This window comes from Panicum virgatum, chromosome 5K (assembly GCF_016808335.1).
Source record: "Panicum virgatum strain AP13 chromosome 5K, P.virgatum_v5, whole genome shotgun sequence".
In the NCBI taxonomy this organism is placed as follows: Eukaryota; Viridiplantae; Streptophyta; class Magnoliopsida; order Poales; family Poaceae; genus Panicum; species Panicum virgatum.
Window position 1 is genome coordinate 23472211 of NC_053140.1, and position 22252 is coordinate 23494462.

The following is a 22252-nucleotide window of genomic DNA, read 5'->3' on the forward strand; positions in this document are numbered from 1 at the left end:
GTGGTGACAAAGTCATATTTTTTTTTAGTTACTCCCCATATGCTGTGAGATGCATTTAATGGCTCCTGTGTAGAGCAATGTCTTGTTTCAGTGCAGATATGAAAATCCACTTAGTGAATCATCCAGTGAGGCAAGACATGGATAAATTGAAGCATATTGCAGTTTGACTAGTTGACCGGTCTGACCGGTCCATCTGACCGATCTGACCGGTCTCAGCTAGAAAACTACAGCAGTCAGCAGAAACAGAAGATAAGAAATTGGTAAAATCTCTTTTCAAGAGCATATGCTTGTGTAAGAATCTCATGGGACATGGGACATGTACTACATGTAGTAAAGTATCTAGCACAATTTTACTTGATATTTCATTTATGTGCTTTGTGACCAAATTATTAAAGTGATCTCTCCCCGTCCCTTAAATTGGACAAAGTACATTTGAAAGAAATTCAAAACTCTTATGCATCTATTTAGGGGGTAAATCACTTTACAATTTGTGTCTTTGGGACTAATGTATTCTTTTTGTGAATTTCTAGTCTCTCATGGAGTTGATTATGCTTTTTATGGGTCCAATGTGATTTAATTGAGTTTATTCACTTCTTGGATCATAATTTGATTGTTTAGCATAACCATTAGTGCTTGTGCTATATTGGACACTATCTCTCATCCTTGAGAGCTAGTTCTTGATGTTAGAATTCTATATGCACAAGGCTAGCAGCTAAATGACAAAGGCATGTTTTCTCTACATATAAGTCTTACCTTTGAGCATCTAGGCCATGTTTTCATGCTAGTGTGCATTTGTGTGCATTAAGCTCAAGTCACCTCGTCACCTAGATATTTAGCTAAAACCTTCTTAAATGTGACTAAGTGTCATCATGCTTATTTTGTGTAAGCTTTGTGCTAAATTTGCCAGTGTGGTAGTGACTTTTCTTGTTGCATGCTTTGAGTGATATAGGATAAATGTTTTGAAAACCCCAACTAGCATGATAGGTTGTGTGCTTAATTTGGAATATTTGGATGTTGGTCTCTGTGACCGTATCGATCTACTTGTGACTATTGTTCTCTTTGGTTGTTTGATGGCTAGGCACAAGTAGTAAGATTCTCTCAAGTCCATAGATTTTTGTCTATCTCATATGTTTCTTCCAAGGATTCGTTATATTGGATATATCATCTCTTCCCTTGGTGGCAACAAGGAGCTCGGGATTGAAAATATTTTCTACTATCAAAGATTATTCTAATCTAATCTTTCTCTTATCTTATACCATGGTTAGCACATAAGATTAAAAATTGTAAAATTTTGAAAGTGCTGAGCAGTTTTATCAAAGGTCATCTCTTCTGAGGATTTTTCGGAGGCTGTTACCCGGAAACTCTGGATATATGTTCAGATACTCTAGACCTTATCCAGAGTCTCTAGGTTGCAAAATCTCATACCTCTATCTTTTGCACTGTGTGTACTACCGATCTGACCGGTTATCACGACCGGTCAGACCTGTCCATGTCAGCAAATCCTTTCTTTCTATTGGAAGTATTAAGAGAAGCTTAAAATTTTGGAATAATCATCTATATCTATCAATTTTTAACATCTTTATCTCTCCTCAAAATTCCTCTAAGAAGAACAGACTGTCGACTTCATTCAAACTATTAGGGGGAGACCGGTCTGCCAAGTATGAACCTAGCTCATGTGTCCTAGCCCTTTACCCAACACTTTGTATCCTAGCATCCTTCTCAGTTCATATATGATTTTATTCCAAAATTCCTAGCTGCTCAGATTGAAGTTTTTAGGGATTGTTAGACTTGATCTGTGTAAGACCGGTCTGACCGGTCTCTCTGACCAGTCTGGCACAAAGAGGCTCTAAAAGTTCCTCAAACTTGTGTCTGAGTTCTTTTCATCCTTTCAATCTATTCCTGTGGTCTCATATCACGATTATCTATTCCCTGAACCCAAGATCAGCAGCGCAATGCCAAAACAGTTTGAGAGAAGGACAAAACGTTGCTTTGATCCATGATCCAGATGAAGGTGGATCAAGTGTTCCAGATACGGCCAGTGGCAGGGAGTTGAGGCCCAGAGGATAGAAAAGGACACCTGTAGATGATAGCTTGGGTGGCTCTAGTGACTCCATTGATGATGAGGTTGGGGATGCAACCTTCAGAGTTGGGCATATGCATGGAAAGGGTCTAGCACAGCAGGACATTGACAGTGAAGGAGAGGGCAACATTGGTGGTGATGAGAAGAGCGGCAGTGATGAGGAGGAAGAGGACATAGTCATGCCAAGAATCCAACTCCTCTCCCTCTTCTCCTCCCCTCCATCTACCCTAAGCGCAGCGGCGGTGCACGACTGGTGGCGGTGGGAATGGGGATCCACCCCGAGGCGGCTAGGGTTTTGCGGCAGTGGCTCCCAGCCATGGCTCGTGAATGGATGAGGATCCTCGGCATTCAGGCCGGGACATGCGGTGTGGATCCAACACTTCTTTGCTATGGTTTTAGGTCACGAGGCCCACGGGGGAGGGGGAGGGGAGGGGAGGGGTGCGGGCAATTGTGCTAGGTTGTCGTGGAGCAGCCCTTTGCGCTAGTGACACAAGCGGCATAGAGGAGAGAGAGGTAGGCGAGAGGGAGTAGAGCGGACTAAAGATGCAACGAGTACAAAATATCCGCGTGCTCACGGATACGAAACCCGGCAGGCATGAAAACAGGTCTGAGTTTGTAACCTCGGGTATAGGTGCGGGTTCAACTCTAAACCCAATGGATATCTACTAAAGGGTTTGAAAAATTGACACCCGAATCCGCAAACCTATGTAATAATTGAGTTGAACAGTGACTTTTCCGTGGTTGTATGCTTTTATTTGTGTTAATATGTGACAACTATGATTTGAGATGATGTGAAAAGTATCATTTATGAGACTATTTTATTGTTGGCTTGGACTAACATGTTTTAAAATGGGATTATGTGCTTGATTTCCTAAAGATTGTGGGTATGTGGGTGTGCCCGCGGGCATGCGGGTCCGCAGATAGTGGGTTCGCGCGACGCTTCATGCCCGCGACAGGTCGCGGGTGCGAGTGCGGGTGCGGATTTTAGGTCACGGATACGGGTTCGAGAAATGTATATCCGCGCGGATTTTACCCGTTGCCACCTTTAGAGCGGACGGCGTCGGGAGGTTGGGGGAGAAAGCTGACAAGGTGGGACCACGTGTTAGCGATGGTGGGGTGAGGGGCATGCGGCGGTGAGTTGGGTCGGGCTGCAAGCTGGACCAGGCCGCGTGGGTGGTGTGGAGCAGACCGGTCTTGGAGTTGGGCCGACAGCATGCTCACGGGCCATGGTGTGGTGAGAGAGGGAGTCGCGGGTGGTTTCGCCAAGCGGGGTTGCAGGCCCAAGTGGCCATGGGTAGCTAGCAGGTTGGATCGTCTAGTGGGCCAGCTCGGCTGACCGATATTGACAGACGCTGGGTTTGGGTTAGGTCAGGGTTTGGGTAGTTAGTGGGTTAGGGCCGGGTTAGGTCTTGGGCTAGAAACATGGTTAGCAAGCTGGATGGGGTTAGGGTGTGTTAGCTTTTGAAATTAAATTGAAGGGCACACTTCAATTTAATTTCCACTCAATTTTTGCACGATAAAAATCCAACCGAATTAAATTCAAATAAACAAGCTCAAATAAACTCTGAATAAAATCTAAATATATTCACACTAGCAATTATTTCCTTAATCTAATTCATACTTTTATTTACTAAGAGTTTTAGAAGGGTAGAATTCACACTTAAATGAATCTATCTACAACATTTCCACAAAAGTTTTGAAATCTACATTTTTTGACTTATAATATTTCGGGAAAATCCGGGATGTGGTGGATACGCTGGGTACGTAGGACAACCACGGTGAGAAAAGTTAGAGATTTTGGGTAGAAACATTTTAGAAATAATTATTTTCATCTATCCGCCATCTTAAGACCTATGGTGTGGAGCCATATGTAATGAGTAAGAGTGGTCCACATCGGGTGAGAATTGTTTCCAATTATTTTGACTTTTATAGCATATAGGATAAAATGCACATTTAAGGGCACACTAACATGCGAGTAGCTTCTAGCTAACCGCTGGCAGCACTTGAATTCAGAGATCCCAACGCCAATCCTTGGACCAGTTTGAACCACTCATAGAGGTTTATGGATTACTATACACTTTGCAAAAATTAGTATATGCATAAGTTTCGAAACATGCAATCCAATTCGCTTAACTAAATTAAACACTGAAGGAACAATATTGAAGGTTCACAATGTGCAAGAACATCAATTTTCTACACATACAAATAAATTGACCAAGTGCAAAATACAATTGATAGTTTGCTTTATACAAGGGAAATCACATCGAGGACGATGTGAAACCTTTCTTTTTGTATGGAGATGTAGCCAATGAAGGCATGACTAACTATGAAGTAGTATTTTAATTCAACTTTTTTTTCGCTGCATCCAGGTCGATGCGTATCTCAAGCATATTTCTAACGTACACGCTGTCAGGGAGCTTTATGTGTTTTTTTCTTCCATGTAGTTCTCCCTCGCACAATCTCCTCGTGCTTATCACCTGCTTTCAGTTGCAGAAGATGCGTGTACTTGGTTGGCCATTGTTGGAGCGCACCTGCCAAGCTGTGGTGGCCACTGATGATCTCTGGCAAAAGGGAAGGCCCATTGACCATGCTGACATGTTCCTCTGGTGGAACCGAGTCTTCGTCAGGTTGGCAGATGGACTGCACCACATCTGAGCTCCCACATTCTTTCCTGTACTCCAGGATGATGCTGCTAAGCTGGTGCTGCTGCAGGAAGTGACCAGGAAGAGTCTGCATTGCACAAAAAAGCTACAGTATGTAACTGGAGAATTTTTTTTCAGAAATAGCAGCTACCGGAAGAAATACATCAAAGCGATGTCTTGACACAGCAGAAAATTGATGTGTTTTACCTCAAGCATCCACCTGACGTATTTTACATTGTTGACGTGGTGGTTCATATCCAGATCACTTCGCTTCGGCTACAAATAACAGAAGCATGAGATTATCATGAACCTGATGTTAGAACTGTGGTGATCTGTAAGCTTAAATAGTGAACTCATTAAATGATCCACAGTAAAATAATTAAATAAGAAATGAAAAAGATAAGAAGAACGGGATGTTCCACCCTGATCGGGGGTGAACCGACCTAAGGGGTGTCGGTTCCCCGGTGGGCAATGGGTCTATATATACAAGGGGGTTGAAACCTCGTTTGGCTAGCCCGATCGACTGCTCGTTGCCACCACCGGGGTAACGCCACTGACATGCCCAAAATTCAAATATAGAGAGAGGCTAAGAACAGAGGAGAAGAAATTGAGATAAGAGATCCTAGTGACCAAGGTACGCATCTCATGTTATTTTGTGGTTCTAGTTTGAGCTAATGATCCTAGAATCTAACAATGGCATCAAGAGCAAGGTTAGCATCAATTGGAACCCTAATTAGCTCTCTGAGTACACAGATCATGCTTAACCTAAGTGTATTTGTTCATCTTTTGCAAGCTAATGCCTCTGTCATAATGTTTTTTACCCAAATCATGAAGCCCGAAACCCTAATCCACTAAAGAAAACCCCAAATCTCACTGCCGAAACCCTAACCCTAAGAAAATCCCCAAACCCCAAGAAACCATAACCCTAAGAACTAAAGAGGAGGTCGGGGGCTTACCTTAAGGGCCGGCATGGCCACCACCATCGCCATGGCCGCCGCCATGGTCGTCGCGAACGGCGAGCACACGCCGGGACTTGGTCCCGAGCGGCCTCGCGGCCCACCGCACCGACTGGCGTCGACCCCTCGCGCGCCATGTGGCCAAGGTGGCCGGCCGGATCTGAACTTCGCCATCGCCGCCGCTGCGGATCTACGCGCGGCCGGCGAGGTGCCCTTAGGGCACCGTCGAGCAAGGATCGACGGAGCTGCGCGCCCGCATCTGCGGCACGCAGCTCCGGCGAGCGGAGCTCGGCGGTGCCGTCACCCTCTCTCGGCGCCGGCGAGGCGCTCCGCGCCGCTCGCCTCGCTCGCTTGGGCGCCGGCGGGTGAGGAGAGAGAGAGGAAGAAAATGATTTAGGGTTTGGGGACCGCGCGGCTGAGCCGCCCTTTTATGCGTTGGGGGAAAAACGCTTGCCGTCGGATTTGCGGCTGGCGCGCGCGGCCGCGGAACAGGCCGGCGGGAGGCCGGCAGGGGCAGAAAATTCCCGCCCCAGGCCCAGGTTTTTGGGCCTGAGGCCCGAGAGGGAAGGTGGCGCCGTTAAATGGGTCGGGCCAAAATCGGCCTAGGCTCGAAAATGATGTTTGGGCCGAATTTATTTGATATTTTTCTGGAAAATTAAGAAATAGGTATTGGGCTACATATTATTGGACCTAAAAGCTTTGGGCTGCATAGTGTTGGGCCTAAAAGGCTTTTTGGGCTGAAATAATGTTGGTTTAGGTTATAAATATTGTTTTACCTTTAAGTATTATGATTATGATTTTTATCTCATGTTTAAAGGTTAATGATATATCATTTGGTCTTTAGCAAACAATAACAAGGATTATGACTAGACTTGTTAAGTAATGAAAATTTTTTATGTTTATTTAAATTTTTGTGATGATTACATTATGGCTATTACTTAAAATTATTATTTTATGTGCTATAAGTAGTTCTCTTTTTTAAGTAAGGCCAAAATTAAGAAAAATTATGGTAAATTTATGTAGTCATGGATAATTAGTTTTTGCTTAGATAATGCCGTTTTAAGTCATGCCTTATGGAAATCTTTTCTCCATTTATGATTAAGTATTTTTCTTATGTTTATAGTTAAGCATTCTCATTATGTTTTAATGCTTCACTTTATTTCTAAGGCATTTTATTATGATTATGTTTTGCTTTACTACAATTTATGATTATCACTAAAAATTATGAAATACTCTCCAATTAAATTGGGATTATTTTCAGTAAAGTTTTAGGTTAAGTTTTAAGTCTATTTGAGACATTTATTTGTAAGATTTATGTAACAATTATGATGATGAATTACTTTCATTATGAAATTAAGCTATCTGCCACATACTTATGTGCCACTTGAATTGAGGCTTAATTATGAAGCATCTTATGACCCATAAGTATCATCAATTATGTGAGCATATTTTACTCACAAGAATTGATATGCCTGTAAGTTAAGCATGAAGCTTAAGACCCATTTTGGGAAAAATCAAATAATGACATCTTTAATGGCCAGTCCTCTAAGAAATTAAATAATGAGCCATATTTATTTGATGTCATTAATATTTTTATTTACGTTTGGAAAATGTGCATTCCATTAATAACAACACTAAGGAATCACTTATTATAATGATTGGAATGCACAAATTCTAATAATTAAGTGGCTTTAACTTATAATTGTCCCAGATTGGAATCAATCCAACGGGATATTTTTTATTCAAGATCAGAATTTCAATGGTGATTCGTGGTTGTATTCTAACCAAAGTTGTTTACAATCATGGATACAATGGTGATTCGTGGTTGTATTCTAACCAAAGTTGTTTACAATCATGGATTATCATGATTTAATTTATTAATAAAGTATGTTATTCTTAAGCCATGCATACTTAGTGAGTCCAATTCTGGACATAAATCTTAAAGCTGGCTTTTGAATATTTTCTTAATTGAGCCACAAATAATATTGATGAGAATACTAAAGTAATATATGAGGACAAATTGAGTTTATTTTAATAAAGATGTCCTCTGATAAATGCATATTTGCTTAAAAGAGTCTCGGGATATCATGATTAATTGACCTGTGGCTACATACTGACCAAAAGTTATTTGTAGTCATATGTCATTCTCACTTCGAAGATTATGATTACTTTTGTGACTCATGACTATATACTGACCAAAGTTGTTTATGGTCATGTGTCACTAAGATTGATTGTGTTACTAAGTTGCGAGCTCTTAAGCAATTATGGGCATAATCATAAACTAAGTTTTATCGGATTAAACTAATGTCGACTGATATGAATAATGAGAAATTCTGCCAATGCATATGGGTCATTTTCAATAAAAATTTCCGCTGCAAAAGGTATAACACTCTGATTAAGTGTAGCATACATTCATCATTCTGGCCAAATCTGATTGATTGAGTGTGTGACTGCAAAATTTTGTTATTCCGATTCATTTTCTGGCCAAAGCTGATTTTGAATCGGAGTAATGAAAGGAGTTTATATCTAATACTAAGTATGGATTGTGTTTATCATTCTGGCCAAAGCTGATTGATAAATACCTGTCCACAATATTTTTGTTGGTCTTAATCCATTTCTGGCCAAAGCTGATTTGGGTTATGATTCAACAAAAGAAATTTTATGCACATGATATTAAGTGTGGCCAAAGCTGATGAATAAATATTTGTTCACAAAATTCTATTGTTCTTTTTCATTTCTGGCCAAAGCTGACTTGGACTGGTTCAATAGAAGAAGTTTGTCCTGGTGCTTGCTAAAGTATTCAATAAAGCATCACATGCCTCTAAAGATCAAAACTAACGAGTGGCACTAAGCAATTAAATGAGAATAACTATGCCTCATGGAAAGAACATCCGTTTATGGATGCAAAATCAAACTTATGAATTATCTCTATTGATGATAAGTATTAATTAAGTCATAAGTTCCTAAGACCCTTTTAAATACCACTATCAGAAGTGAAGTGCTTTTACCCGCACCTCATTGGTTCTTAAGATTATAACTAAGATGGCACATACAAGTGTCATAAGAGGTGTAGTTCCCATTAGAAAAGTTCAATACTAAGGATATTGATGAAAAATTAATGATTTTATTGATCATCAATACCTAATGGGAAAATATTAAGAAAAGACACTTATGGACAAATATCAGAATCAGGGGGCAATCCTCAAGATAAGTTATGTTAAAAAGCACATTTTATATTAATGGTGAGCTATTTCCTTCGTTGTGTATTAATAAGGATAAGATAATGTGATATGCCTCTGGGCATAATTAAGATCAAAGAAAATGAGACTAAGGTAATAAGATGAGTCTCTAAGTAAGAAAAATCCTAAGTTCTAAAGAATTGTATTTATGAAAAGGAAGATAATGTCATTAGATTCTATTAGTATAAAATTATATTTATTTCCAATATATACATTCATATTGCTCTTATATGTTAGAATATGGATCTTTACTTAGAACATATATTAACAAAAGTCTATGAAAGTTCTTCGAAATATGGTACTATTGCATAGACCACATTTCGAGGGGGAGAGTGGAACTTTCATTAAAAAAAGTATTTTCCACCTCTTTGTGTCAGGTAAGAATTAAATACTGACAAAAATATTAAGATAAGTTTATCATGTGTTAGTTTCTTATGTAATTGACAATGTTATTCTTATTATTATGAGCTATTTGCTAGCCTTAGAATTGAATACCATTTCAGTACCAAATCTCACCACTAATGTCGCTAAGTTGAAAATTAGAAGGGAGCTCTAAAGCAAGGAAGAATAATATTAAAGGAAAATAAGCTAAGCTCACTTATGAATACTTGCTTTAGCTCCTTGTGGTGTTTTTGTGCCCACATGAAGATTTTTTGATCAATCCCACTTAAGTGAAAGTGATTGATTATATAAGATATAAAGAATGGATGGCACTCGTTGCTCATCATTTGAAAAACTATTAACTCCATAATTGATACATATGTAAAATAAGAAATAAGTTATTTAATTAAGTTTTAAACGATAGGGATATTGTGTACATAAGATCCAGATTTTCTTTTTATCTGGATATTAAGATTGTCTTGGTGATATCTCTTAAGTTTTGAACAATAATGTTCACCAAGATAAAAGTCCAGGAAATGGATTGATTCCCATTAAGGGCAATAAATTTGCTTATATTATGGCAGACGTAAGCATTATGTGTTTCATTAAGTTATAAGTTGCCCTAAGTAAATTTAAAAAGGATCGGGATATTTGGGAAATAAGTCCAGGACTGGACCTCTGGAAAATCAATTAAGAACAATTTGCCTTATTGGCATAAATGCAAATGTGTTATGTTACATGCCCACAAGTAAGGAGTCCAATATTTTGGACAATTATGTTACAAGAAGTGTTGATACTGAGAAATTCCACATAAAGTACTATCAACACTCTTGTGGGAGAAGCCATATGTGGAAGGTTTCAACCAATACTTTATCTAAAGGCATCATTAATAGATGCAAGTTAAAGTGTAGCATGTCCTGAATTATACGCCGTCAAATATGGATTTGTGTCCCTGATCCATATCATTTTAAAGATAAGAAATTGCTTTAAGCAAATTATCCCGAAAATTATTAAATGAAAGAGTGCAATTTTGGATCGAGTAACATGTCGTGAGGTATTCCCAGACCTAAGACATTGTGAAGGATTGAATCCAGAATCAAACATGAATATTCGAGACCAATAAAAGACTAAGTGGTGCTTGACAAATTAAGTATGTCATAAGTATTGAGCATCAAATAAGTTCTAAGATTATGATGCTCAAAATATAAGCATTAAGTGATGTGACGTAAGTTCTAAAGTATTGGGCATCATGTTCAAAGGCTTGTCTAATATATTGCCAGCATAACAGATAAATGCCGTTAACTAAGGGACAAGATATGATTCTGAAAATACGTTGGTTTTCTTCCTCTTTTAAAAGTGCATGCACATAAGAATAAATATGAGGATAAATATATATTTAGTACATATAAATGAAAACTAACTGCACTCAGGGACTTTTATAACCCCATCTCCCCATAAGCCTATGATGAATCACCTTGATATTGTATGGGAACCATGGTCACTTAGTCCTGTGGTACTTAATTGACTACATTGATTGATTGATCTGGTGTACCATCTTTTGAAAAGTGAGTCCATAAGTTTTGTATAAGCATAAGAAATAAGTTATGGAGCTCCTAAGTTAAAGAAGTTCATTTGATATGAGGTGGCGTACTATAGCAACTGGGTTTAATGGTATTTATGATTCACCATTGTAATCCTTTTGTCTTGATACGTCATTTTGTTGAAAAGTGGACTTATAAGTTTAAGCCTTACGATCAAGGGGGAGAATGTTAGAACTGTGGTGATCTGTAAGCTTAAACAGTGAACTCATTAAATGATCCACAGTAAAATAATTAAATAAGAAATGAAAAAGATAAGAAGAACGGGATGTTTCCACCCCGTTCCACCCTGATCGGGGGTGCACCGACCTAAGGGGTGTCGGTTCCCCGGTGGGCAATGGGTCTATATATACAAGGGGGGTTGAAACCCTGTTTGGCTAGCCCGATCGACTGCTCGTTGCCACCACCGGGGTAACGCCACTGACATGCCCAAAATTCAAATACAGAGGCTAAGAACAGAGGATAAGAAATTGAGATAAGAGGTCCTAGGGACCAAGGTACGCATCTCATGTTATTTTGTGGTTCTAGTTTAAGCTAATGATCCTAGAATCTAACACCTGCGACTGTGACAGGCCGAAGAAAGAAATTTTAAGTGCTGAATTAAAGCAGACAACTATGAACAAAACAATGTCATTTGCATTGAATGACATTATTGTCCAGTTCGATGGTTGTACATATGTAGTACGTCCCTAGGAAACTAAGATGGACTACTATCTCTTGTTCGAGCAAGACAACAAGTTGCATTGTTACATTGTGTACCAAGTGAACGAATTTATTTTTAGTAAGCAAATTGTTGTGCTAACCTTGAGGTCCGAGTCGACATACTTGGCGTTGCGGTCAAGCTTGATGATCTTCTCCGCGCCTTCCTCCTCGATGGCATGGCGGTCGATGAACCACGGCGCGATCTCGCCCCGGACCTCCTCCGGCATCTTTGACAGCCTCCTCGTCACCTTGTTCATCATCACCCACGTACTGCAGGAGCAAAATTAACCTTGTAATTCCACACCTCACTTATCTTGCACTCCATCGTCAAGTAGTGGTCATTCGGGAGGAGGGCTTGCCTGGTTGCCCGAACGAAGGTGTCGCCGGAGTTGCGGCCGCGGATGAGCCAGTCGCGGCGCATGCCGTTCTTCCCCGACGAGCCCACCCACGTGTCGATGTCCAGCACCTCTCCCCTGCAACGGGATCGAGCCTGTCAGATGCTAGGCCGGCTCCGGTGGACAGACTGCAGGATGCTCTGATCAGTTACCAGATCGGGTACTGATCGACTTGCACGTGCATCCTGGAGACGACCCAGATGAGGTTGTTCTTGATCATCCCGTGCGTGGCGCCGAAGCCATCGCCCAGCAGGCCAGACATCCACACGTGGTTCAGTGCCGTCTCCTGCAGGGTCCGCGAAATCAAATTTGTCTCGTCACCGATCAGCTGATGATGAACCATCAAGCTAGATAGCTCATGCCGATCAATACGTACCTGGAGAAGGTTGAGCACGGTCTCCATGGTGGCCGTCTTGTCCGGGCCAACCTCGTAGGACCGCACCACCAGCGTCTGCTGGTACCGCACGCCGCCTTCCACGATCAGCGCCTGCCGGAACGGGTCCACGGTCTGCTTCTCCGTCGGGATGTTCTGGCGCCGGAGGACGCGGTCCTCGGCGCCCCCGGGGAGCGGCGGCGGCGGCGGCGTCAGCACCGGCGCGCTCAGCTCGGCCAGCGACCTGTTGATGGACGTCTCCAGCGCCGCGCCCACCTGCAGCGGCGCACGGTGCGCCGCGCCGTTCACCCTGACGGCATTACTGCCGCCGCTGCTCCGGCGCTGCCCCTGCCCGCCGCCGCCCTCCGAGGCCGAGCACCTGATGAGGACGCGGGAGCAGTAGATGGCACACGACGAGGAGCTGGCCATGCAGCTCCGGTGGCACTCTGCTTGCAGCCGACTTGGATCGGATCGGATCGGAGGAGGAAATCAACAGCTACCAATCTTCAAATTAAGACCACCAGCTGCTAGCGCCAATGCAATGATTGGGAGATGGAAGGGAACACGGCGATGATCGGGCGGTGGATGCGTCTTATACGCGGGCGGCGGCGGACGGGCCAACAGAGCCCTTGTTTGGCAGGCGTTCCAGACGACAAGGAGGCCGAGAGCAACGTCCTTGTAGTTTGCAGCACGCCATCGAAAGAAGCAAGGCAACAAGGGGAATGCCAAGAGAGCTAGGGTCTTGCGACGCGATGGAATGGAATGGAATAAACAAGAGGGGACAAACGGGGAGGCGCCAATGGGGACGACGGTGGTGGGCTCGCCGGGCACTTGTTTTTGTGGCTCTTGGAGGCTATGTTTCGCATGCGGCGGTCATCAACTTTGACGCCTATGCTGCGGACCGCCTTGTTGTTTTCGTAGTACGAGCAGTGACAGCTTAGATTCGTCGGAATAGAATAGAGCAGAGCAGAGCAGAACAGAACACAACAGTCTTGGAATGATGAGCAATGCTTAGATGGGCGGTGTACGTATACTTCCTATAGTTAACTGATAGAATAAATTGATCAAAAGGTTCTCCAATTCAAACATTTTTAATCAATTCATCAGCCTATCAATCACTAAATAGAATAGATTGATCAAGGAGAAGTCTATGATGAACCAACACGCATGTCAAGAGTTCTTTCCCTAAGGACAAATACAACAGTTTAGACAACTGCTATCTTTTTGACACATACAGACAACTAAATAGACAATTTGTACAATAGTTAGACAGTTGTTGTCTATTTAGCTGTCTGCAAAATATTCAATTCATCTTTTGACATGTAAATCATAGTGATCTAGTACATATTTTATCTTTGTAGCCATTTTGGTACTTAACGGGACCTGCTAAGTTCTACCATAACAACTTAGTTCTAGCACACGGGACCCACATGCCAGCCTTTTATGTACATCTTTCTCCTCTCTTTGCTGCTGGGTTCTTCCCTGCCGCATTAAAAAATCTCTCTCTGCTCTTTCTTCTCCCACCGAGCAAGAAGGCAAGAAGCTAGCGGCTGCAACTAGCGTCTCCCCATCAGACCAAGCACCTCTACCACACGGCCGCTTCGAACGGCCGCTCACCGCCCGCGGTGGGTCGCCATGTTCATCCAGGAGGCCGGCGGGGACGACCGGCTTGGCGAAGAGGTCCGTCAGGAGCACACGATGAGGAACATGGCGCACACAATTAGCTTGCACCACCAGGCAAGAATTGAAATCGACATAAGCAATTGATTTTTGATGAGCAGCAAATCAGTTGCTGCAGCATCGATCGAATGCTTTTTCACCTCATGGAGCTCGATCTGGACGGGGGAGGTCTCGATTGGGGACGACGAGAGATACCAGCACTCGCTGGTTTGCCGGAATCGCACGCACAAGCTGAAGCGCAGCGGATCCGCGGCGCCGTCAACCAGCCACCGCTGCTCGTACAACGCGGGGGAGGAGTCGTCTGTTTGCCTGGGAGCACTCGCCCACACCGTAGACGAACGAAGCGACGACCTGACTCTCTTTCTTCAGTTAATGAAGGCCACGTTGGCAGTTTTTGCTGATGTGTACTCACAAAGACAGCTGCTGTCTCACCGTTGTACATGCCCTAAACATCTTGTTGCTTGCGATCACGGTGTTTTCCTATAACGCTATGATGTACTTAAATACCAAAGTGCAATTTTGCAAAACTCAAATTATATAAACCAAAATAGGCTCCTTTCTAACCTACAGAATGATGGCACATACACCAAGAAATAAATTCAGATGTTTCGTATCTGAAACAAGATGTCAGGATGTGTCTCGATCAAATGTGAGTTTATGGCATATTAGAGGAATTACGGAGGATAGGAGGGAATAAGTGACCTATCATTTCTATTATTCTGTAGCTATCTATCTGACAAAAATATTATGTGGGGCTTCTAAAAATTCAGAACATACTGGTAAACATACAAGATAGTGGCATAGTTAGAATTGAAGACTTGGTAACTCTCAGTATGAAGAACTCATTTCAGAAGTGTGGCACAACCTACCAAACATAAGCAATAATCTTCTTTTGCTCGTTTAATGTACAGGTAATCATAAGATTAATTGGGAATGAAACCTGCCTTGTAAATACAATGAATGTAGGAATTTCTTATCAATCTTTTTATCATGGTACACATGGAGGCAATTTTTTTCCTCGAATACATAGGAGAGCTGCATATCTTTGTATTAAGGAGAAGAAACGGTCCAATTATAATAAAACCTTACCACACATTGGACCAAAGTGAGGGCGGAGTGAAGAAAACACTAAGAGGGTTATTACATTAAAGAAAACCGACACCTAAGGACCAGACTAGTGTTCAAGAACACACATAGCACTACTATCCTAAGCGACCAATGTTCAGGGTAGCCAGCCCTTTAGCACCTGCAGAACGCCAAAGGAATGCTTCATCTTGAAATGCCTGCAGGGCACTTTGGAGACTAGGAGCAGCTCCATAAAAAATGCAGCTATTTCGGTGCTTCTGTAAAGTCCAAGCTCCTAGTATAACTAGGGAATTGAAGTCCTTTTCATGGTTCACAGGTGATGGAGCCAAAGAAAATGGAACGGTAAGCTGATTTTGTGGAGAATATGCTTGCTGATTTTGTGGAGAATATGCCTGATGAATCCGGTTTCCAATGATGTGTGTCCTCTGTTGGGCTAAGAACAAATGCTGAGAGAGCGTCCCGGTCAAGGTAACTTGTGAGGCCAAGCCAGCTTAGTGCTCCTTTTCAGGCCCGGCTGCGGGTGGGGGGTATATAGGTGGATAAGTAAAAGCAAGGCTAATAATTAGCCAGTGGTGCGCTATATGTTGTTGCCATGTCATCTTAAGCCAATCTAATAGCAAGTTCATATAATAGTTGGTTGTATAGGTGGACTGCACAATTAATACTTGATTCATCTTTCTTCTCTCGTTCTCTCACCAAGTTTACTATAGTTAGTGTTACAGCTGGCTGAGAGCATGCTGTAAACTTGCAGCCTACTTCTCATCTCTCTTCCTCCCAACCCAGCACAAATATGATTTTCCTTGCGATTAGGCTCCCTACGTCGCCTCATAATACTCGCTCTAAATGAAACGACAAGTCACACCAGGTTTCTCGCGACTAGTGACTCCCCACGACTCTGTGTGCCGTGCTATACCATCTCCTTGTCCCTTGCGATGTAATTACCAACATTAATTAGCAACCGCATTGGAGATTACACAATGCACATCCACACGGCCACACTAGAGGCTCCACACCTCCAGTGCTCCGCTGAAGAACCATGCCGCCACTGCCGCGACTTCACGGCTGTGTCGTGGCTGGCTCGTGCGTGACTCCCTCTAGCGCCTGCGTGCCGACGTCCCACGAGTCATGATTTGCTATGCAGCATCACCATGATTCTTGAACAAAGGAAGCAAGGCAACTATCGAACACTCTCATGCACTAGAGTTCAAGTTTCAATTGCTGTTTGCTTTTGATTTTTCAAGCTTCAAGATATATATATATATATATATAATTGATTTATAGCTTTGTTAATGACTTTGCATATAGAATTGCTAGAACATATGTTTACGATAATATCAAATAATACTAATATGTATAAAAAAGTTTTAACATGAATCTGTTTTGCATGTACTATTGCTGCTGCTGCTGCTGCTACTACTACTACTATTATTATTATTATTATTATTATTATTATTATTATTATTATTATTATTATTATTATTATTATTATTATTATTATTATTATCCTTTAAACATGTCTCCCTGGGGGGCCAGATTCTCAGGACCGGCCCTGCTCCTTTTATGCCCGAAATCCAAACCGATCAGTGAGAGATGCAGCTACTGTTTGTGTTTTGCAAAATCTGCTGGGACACATTTAAGAACATTAGGAGCTAGCTCTTCTAAACTAATTTTGGACGAAATTCACTGTGGCAATTTTCAACCGAAAATTAGGACTAAGCATAATCTAATTATAAAACTAATTACATGGATGGACGGAAAATCACGAGACAAATCTATTAAGCCTAATTAATCCATCATTAGAGATTGTTTTCTGTAGCACGACATTGTCTAATTATGGTCCAATTAGGCTTAAAGATTCATCACGCAATTTCACCCGGGGATTGTGGAATGAGTTTTGTCAGTTATCCATATTTAATACTCCTAATTAGTGGTCAAATGTTCGAAGTTACTGCAGTATTGAAATTTTTTTAAAAACTAAACAAGGTCTAAGCTGTGACCATGTAACCAACGGTCTGACCAAAAAAGAGTACCTTCGCCATTGCCAATGGTAGTCACAAATGAGATGGCAAACATAGCCAGAGGAGTAGGGAAGCACAGGTATTTCAATGGAGGCAATTTTTTTCAGCAGGTAACAGGCTAGCAACAAACAAAACTACCTCCAGTAGAACACAAAGGATGGTATAAATTACAGAAGAGAAGACTGCTGATAGATCTAAAATTGGAATCAACAATATGGTCCGGGAGTGTGCTGCTGAGAATGTCAAAGGCATGGAGGACCCAACATTGATAGATGAAACTCCGTTCACCCTCGATATCTTCAACCTTTTTCTTTCAATAGCAAAGTACACAACCACGAGGCACACGTAGACACAGGAAATGTGGTCAGAACAAATTTAATGCCAGGTAATAGGAAAAAAAGAATATGAGGAAATGCATTTGGAATTTTCAGGACCTGCGATTTAAATCTAGGATGTGCCGCACCGTATAAACTACCAAATCATCCTCCGGACATGGAATCTAGGCCACAACAGCACCTGCATATCGAGCCAACTAAAACTCACCTATGAAATATTATCTTACAATACAATTCCATATGGTAACCCAACCAAAAAGATAAGGACTTTAGACAAACTTAAAATGGAGCAACGCAGTAGCTACAAAATTATGGTTTGATCCTAATTTCACCAAATCAGACCCAAATTCCAACAATCTTGGTCAAATGTAAAAGTCCTCTGCATCCAAATCACCAGTCCAACGCACCTATCCTGCCTGTTGAACCGCAAAATTTGCAACCAAGAACCCACAGGTAAATTCAGCATCAATCGACACTCACCTAGCTAGGTGGAACTCATGGCCGCAGTGCAGCCTGGCAGTGGACCTTTCCCTGGCACTGAAAAGCACTGCATGCCATTGAGGCAGATTGGAAGGAGCATTAATTATTTTATTCTAAGGTCCAAATATGGGCCATCAGTCCTGCAGTATCTGCAGGAAAGACTCACCCCATCAAGTACATGTCTGCATAACTCGGTCAGGATACAAGCTCCACTTAAATCTTGTATGAGAAACAACAAGAGGTGCTAATATTGTAACTGAGAAAGGTGTACAAGGTTGCAGCTTAGACAAATCAAAGAGAATCGCTAAGCATTTCTATTATGAACACAACATCCGGCTCCATGGTGTTCAGTCATTTCTCAGCATCCCATACAAATACACTCCATCCTATAAGAATTCAAACACGTTTGGAGATTTATTGATGTGTCAGAATTCAATTTATTTTTCGTCACGTGGAGATGTTTGGCCTTCTTAGTTCTGCAGTAAAACGCGGATCCTTGGTAACTTTGGATTATGGAAAATACAATGTCAAGATGCAGCACATAGCCAGTAGAATGAGTCAGGTGTACTGAAGAACCACATTAAGTTGTTGCATTGGTCAAAAAACAATTGTAAATAGAGTAGGAAAACCTAGGATCACTATGCCCTTATACATGAAAGAACACCTGACCTAGAACAGAAGCACTGGTGCTGATGAAGGCTGATCACGTTCTAGGATCGTATTGATCCTGCCATGGCCCCAAATCATCATGAGCTCGACTCAGAAATCCCTCAATTAGACCTAATGCACATATAGAAGACAAGGTTTAAACCGATCTGCATATTTGTATCATAATGTTATATGTCAATGTCACAGTCGTGCATGTGTTCCCTGACACCTTGTTGCACATTGCAAATGTTGGTTCAATAAGATATTGCCACCCTCATGCACCTTGTGTGAACCGCATCAAAGAATGTATCAGCATCTTGGAGGTGCAGGTGCTCACCATCACATAGAAGTCATTCACATCAGCAGAACTGGTAGACCTTTGTTAGCTTAAATGCAGCAAAATGTCACTGACGCACTCATGTTGCAGACATGTGCGGCTGTAGCTCCAATGCTCCATCCAACCTGCAGGGCGCAGGAGTCCAATATGCAAATGTTCCATCAGAAAATAAGCTGGAGACCACACATTTGAAGAATGCGGATTTAGTCATAGGTTTGTAATACAGTATTAGTGAATTTGGAACCTTACACTGATGAGAGGATGCAATGTCCACCAAACTAAACTCATCTTCATTCCGGAGGGCAACTAGAAAAGGAAAGCGGAAGTGAATTCTGACAAACTTCATGCCAACTCTAGGAACACTTCAGTTTTCATGACATATACCTTTATCCTAAGATACAATGAATGTGCTTTTCATAAATTTTTCCTACCGCCATAATGTTCAGAATTTCAGATACCTTCAAGACTTTTAACGATCATACGTTACCTTCCTTCCAAGTGTTTGATCCCTATGGCATGGAATTCAAGAGTTTCTTCCAATTCTAGTGCGATAATCTTTACACAAGCGGCGACTGAAACAAAACATCAGTTTTGTTTGCTTGTTTAGTTTTCACCAATAGTCTGCACAAGAGCAGCTTCCGTCGCTAAAGCAATGGAACCGGTGTGCATCTCTGACAGTTATCTCCCTGCGAGTTATAGCAGAGATGATTTTGATAGCATTATGACAATCTCCACATATCCTTAGGTTTTTCATCACAAGTATAGGTTCTCCTTCTTTTGTGTTCATTAAACCAAAGGCCACAGCAAGCTTCTCACTATGATGCCTGAGCCTCACCTCCCTTTCTTCTGCCTGATCCTTTGCCAAGGCCCATCTTACATCTGGCACATATCCTGCAAGCCTCATTTTCCCTGACATCACCTCCAAGAATCTGTATACCTCTTTGATTCTAGGATGTGAAACTTCATTGGCAACAAATATATGAACTCTTCTTCCTAGATCTATCCAACTGCAGCCAGGCTTTTTTCTAATGCCCTGATCTCTCATGAGCTTCCTTATTTTTGCAGCTTCTTCCCACTTGCCAGCAATAGCATACATATTTGAGAGCATGACAGGTGCCGATGCATTGGATGGACTCAAATGAAGAATTTCTTTGGCTGCCTTTGCTCCAAGCTCCATGTTTCCATGTGTCCTGCAAGCACCAAGTAAGGAAGTCCAGCCAACTGGGCTGAGGCTAAAAGGCATTTTCGTTATAAGCTCCTCTGCCTTGTCAAACTTCCTGGTACGGGCAAGTAGGTCAATCATGCAAGAGTAGTGCTCTTCACAAGGGTCAATGTCATATTTCTGCTTCATTGAGTTGAAATAGTCCCATCCTTCATCAACTTTACCGGTGTGAGCACATGCTGACAACACTGAAATGAAGGTGATTTCTGTCGGTTCATATTCTGAATTCAGCATGCCTTCAAAGAGCTTGAGTGCCTCAGCAGCATGTCCATGTTGTGCAAGGCCTGCAATAATTGAATTATACGACACAGTACTCCTTTCTGTCATCCTATCAAACAACATCTTGGCTTCGGCTACCTTTCCACATCTCGAATACAGCGTGATCATAGCGTTATGAACAGAAATACGGTTGCTCTGTATATCAGATTTTATCACCAAACCATCATAGCGTTATGAACAGAAATGGAGCATGCACTGATCACACAGACTAAGCTGCAATCATCTGGGCAGAACCTAGCTCTTTGCATTGCACGGAAGGAATAGAGTGCTTCCTCGGAGAAGTCCTCATGCAATGAGTACCCGGATATAAGTGTGTTCCATAGAACCAGATCAGGCTTGTCAATCTCACTGAATGCCTTCCATGCATCCTGAACACTACCACATTTTGCATACAAATCAACAAGGCCACTTGCTACATGTGGATCACGAGTGAACTTACTCTTGATCAGCCTGCAGTGGAGTCCAGTCCCAGCAACCAAGTCCTTTGCTGTGGCAAATGCTGACAGCACGCTGGCCAGGGTGCAAGCATCAGCAGTGAAGCCCCGTCTTGCCATGACCTGGAACAGTTCCATAGCCTTGTGGCCATATCCATGCTGTCCATACACAGCAATCATGCAGTTCCATGATACATGATTCCGCACGCTGTCATCCATATCAGCGAACACCCTTTCAGCCTCTTCCAAGAGCCTTCCCTTACCATATCCACTCATCAATGAGTTCCTGACGGAGACATACGAATCGAGACCAGACACGACAGCATAACCATGCAGCTGCGCCACTGAAGCAATGCCGGCCACAGCCGAGACGGTAGATGATGCGGTGAAGCCGTCAACCGCAAGGCCCCCGCGCCGCATGCTTGATAGTAGCCGGAGCGCGTCCTCGGCAAGACCGGCCGACGTGAAGGCGGCGAGGAGCGTGTTGTAGGACACAACATCCGGGTCGGGGATGCGCGCGAAGAGCTCCGAGTACAGGCGCGGATCGCGCGCGTGCGCGGCGAGGAGCGCGTTGTGGGAGAAGACGTTGGGCTGCGGCATTTCGTCGAACAGGCGGCGGGTGAGTGCCGGAAGAGCGAGCCGTGAGTAGAAGAGCAACAGGTGGTTGGCGAGGAAGGTGGTGGGCGGGACATGCGCCTTAGCGAACCGCGCGTGCAGGGCGGCGCCGGAGAGCAGGTCGCCGGCGGCCGCGCTGGCCGTGAGGCGGGCCACGAATTGGACCTCGGCCGTCGCCGCGCCCAGGCCGCGGCCGCAGCTAAGGGCCATCTAGGCATGGCAAGCGCTGCTGGCGAAAACGTCCGAAACGGCGGAACAGTTTACTCGCTGTGGCCTGTGGGAAACAAAAAAAGGGGCCTCAGTTTTCTGAAAGATTTTGTATCTTAGAGTCACCTAGAACGATATATATTCAGCTTAAATAGCAGCACTAAATTGTATAGCGAATTGAAAGATTAAGTTGTTTAGTGAATTATTCAGGCAAAACAGTTAGCAACTTAAGTGGCAGTAGATTCATTAAGAGAACTTTTTCCAATTTAATAAATCAATATTTGAGGTTTCTATTGAAATTTGATGGAAGTATTCTTCAGATCTTTTTCATTTTGACAATTTTTATTTTGCCTTTACCGTCTCAACTCCCAACATGTGATTTTGACCAATTACACCTTTTTCCATGCTAGGTGCATATTCTGCACACTTTGCCATGGTACAATCTCCTCGGAGAATGGATTACAAATGAACACCAAAAGTACCTCCGAACACTTTTGACTATGTCAATTGTCAATGCATTTTCCTTTTCATTAGTTAAGATGTCA

General features: G+C 42.6%; 1 protein-coding gene, 1 long non-coding RNA gene and 1 pseudogene across 2 annotated transcripts; all 3 read right to left on the minus strand.

Annotated features, from left to right (window-relative positions):
• Window positions 1–4208: 4208 nt before the first annotated feature.
• On the minus strand, window positions 4209–13069 carry LOC120709482 (palmitoyl-acyl carrier protein thioesterase, chloroplastic-like). The gene is made up of 6 exons (XM_039995134.1): window positions 12370–13069; window positions 12146–12279; window positions 11958–12071; window positions 11700–11868; window positions 4930–4998; window positions 4209–4810 (listed from the first exon to the last, which is right to left on the minus strand). Exons 1-6 carry the CDS (start codon window positions 12793–12795, stop codon window positions 4490–4492), a joined length of 1233 nt encoding a protein of 410 aa, XP_039851068.1. The 5' UTR covers window positions 12796–13069; the 3' UTR covers window positions 4209–4489.
• Window positions 13070–13598: 529 nt separating this feature from the next.
• On the minus strand, window positions 13599–14485 carry LOC120709483. The gene is made up of 2 exons (XR_005689690.1): window positions 14187–14485; window positions 13599–14034 (listed from the first exon to the last, which is right to left on the minus strand). It is a non-coding gene; the product is annotated as an uncharacterized LOC120709483 (long non-coding RNA).
• A 3968-nt stretch (window positions 14486–18453) lies between these two features.
• LOC120709484 lies at window positions 18454–21764 on the minus strand (annotated as a pseudogene).
• Window positions 21765–22252: the final 488 nt, after the last annotated feature.

Coding starts and splice junctions, on each gene's coding strand:
- LOC120709482 (XM_039995134.1), bottom strand. CDS start 12,795: ATGGCCAGCTCCTCGTCGTGTGCCATCTACTGCTCCCGCGTCCTCATC. Junction 12,072..12,145: donor GTCGATCAGTACCCGATCTG/GTAACTGATCAG, acceptor ATCCCGTTGCAG/GGGAGAGGTGCTGGACATCG. Junction 4,999..11,699: donor ATGTCGACTCGGACCTCAAG/GTTAGCACAACA, acceptor TGTTATTTGTAG/CCGAAGCGAAGTGATCTGGA.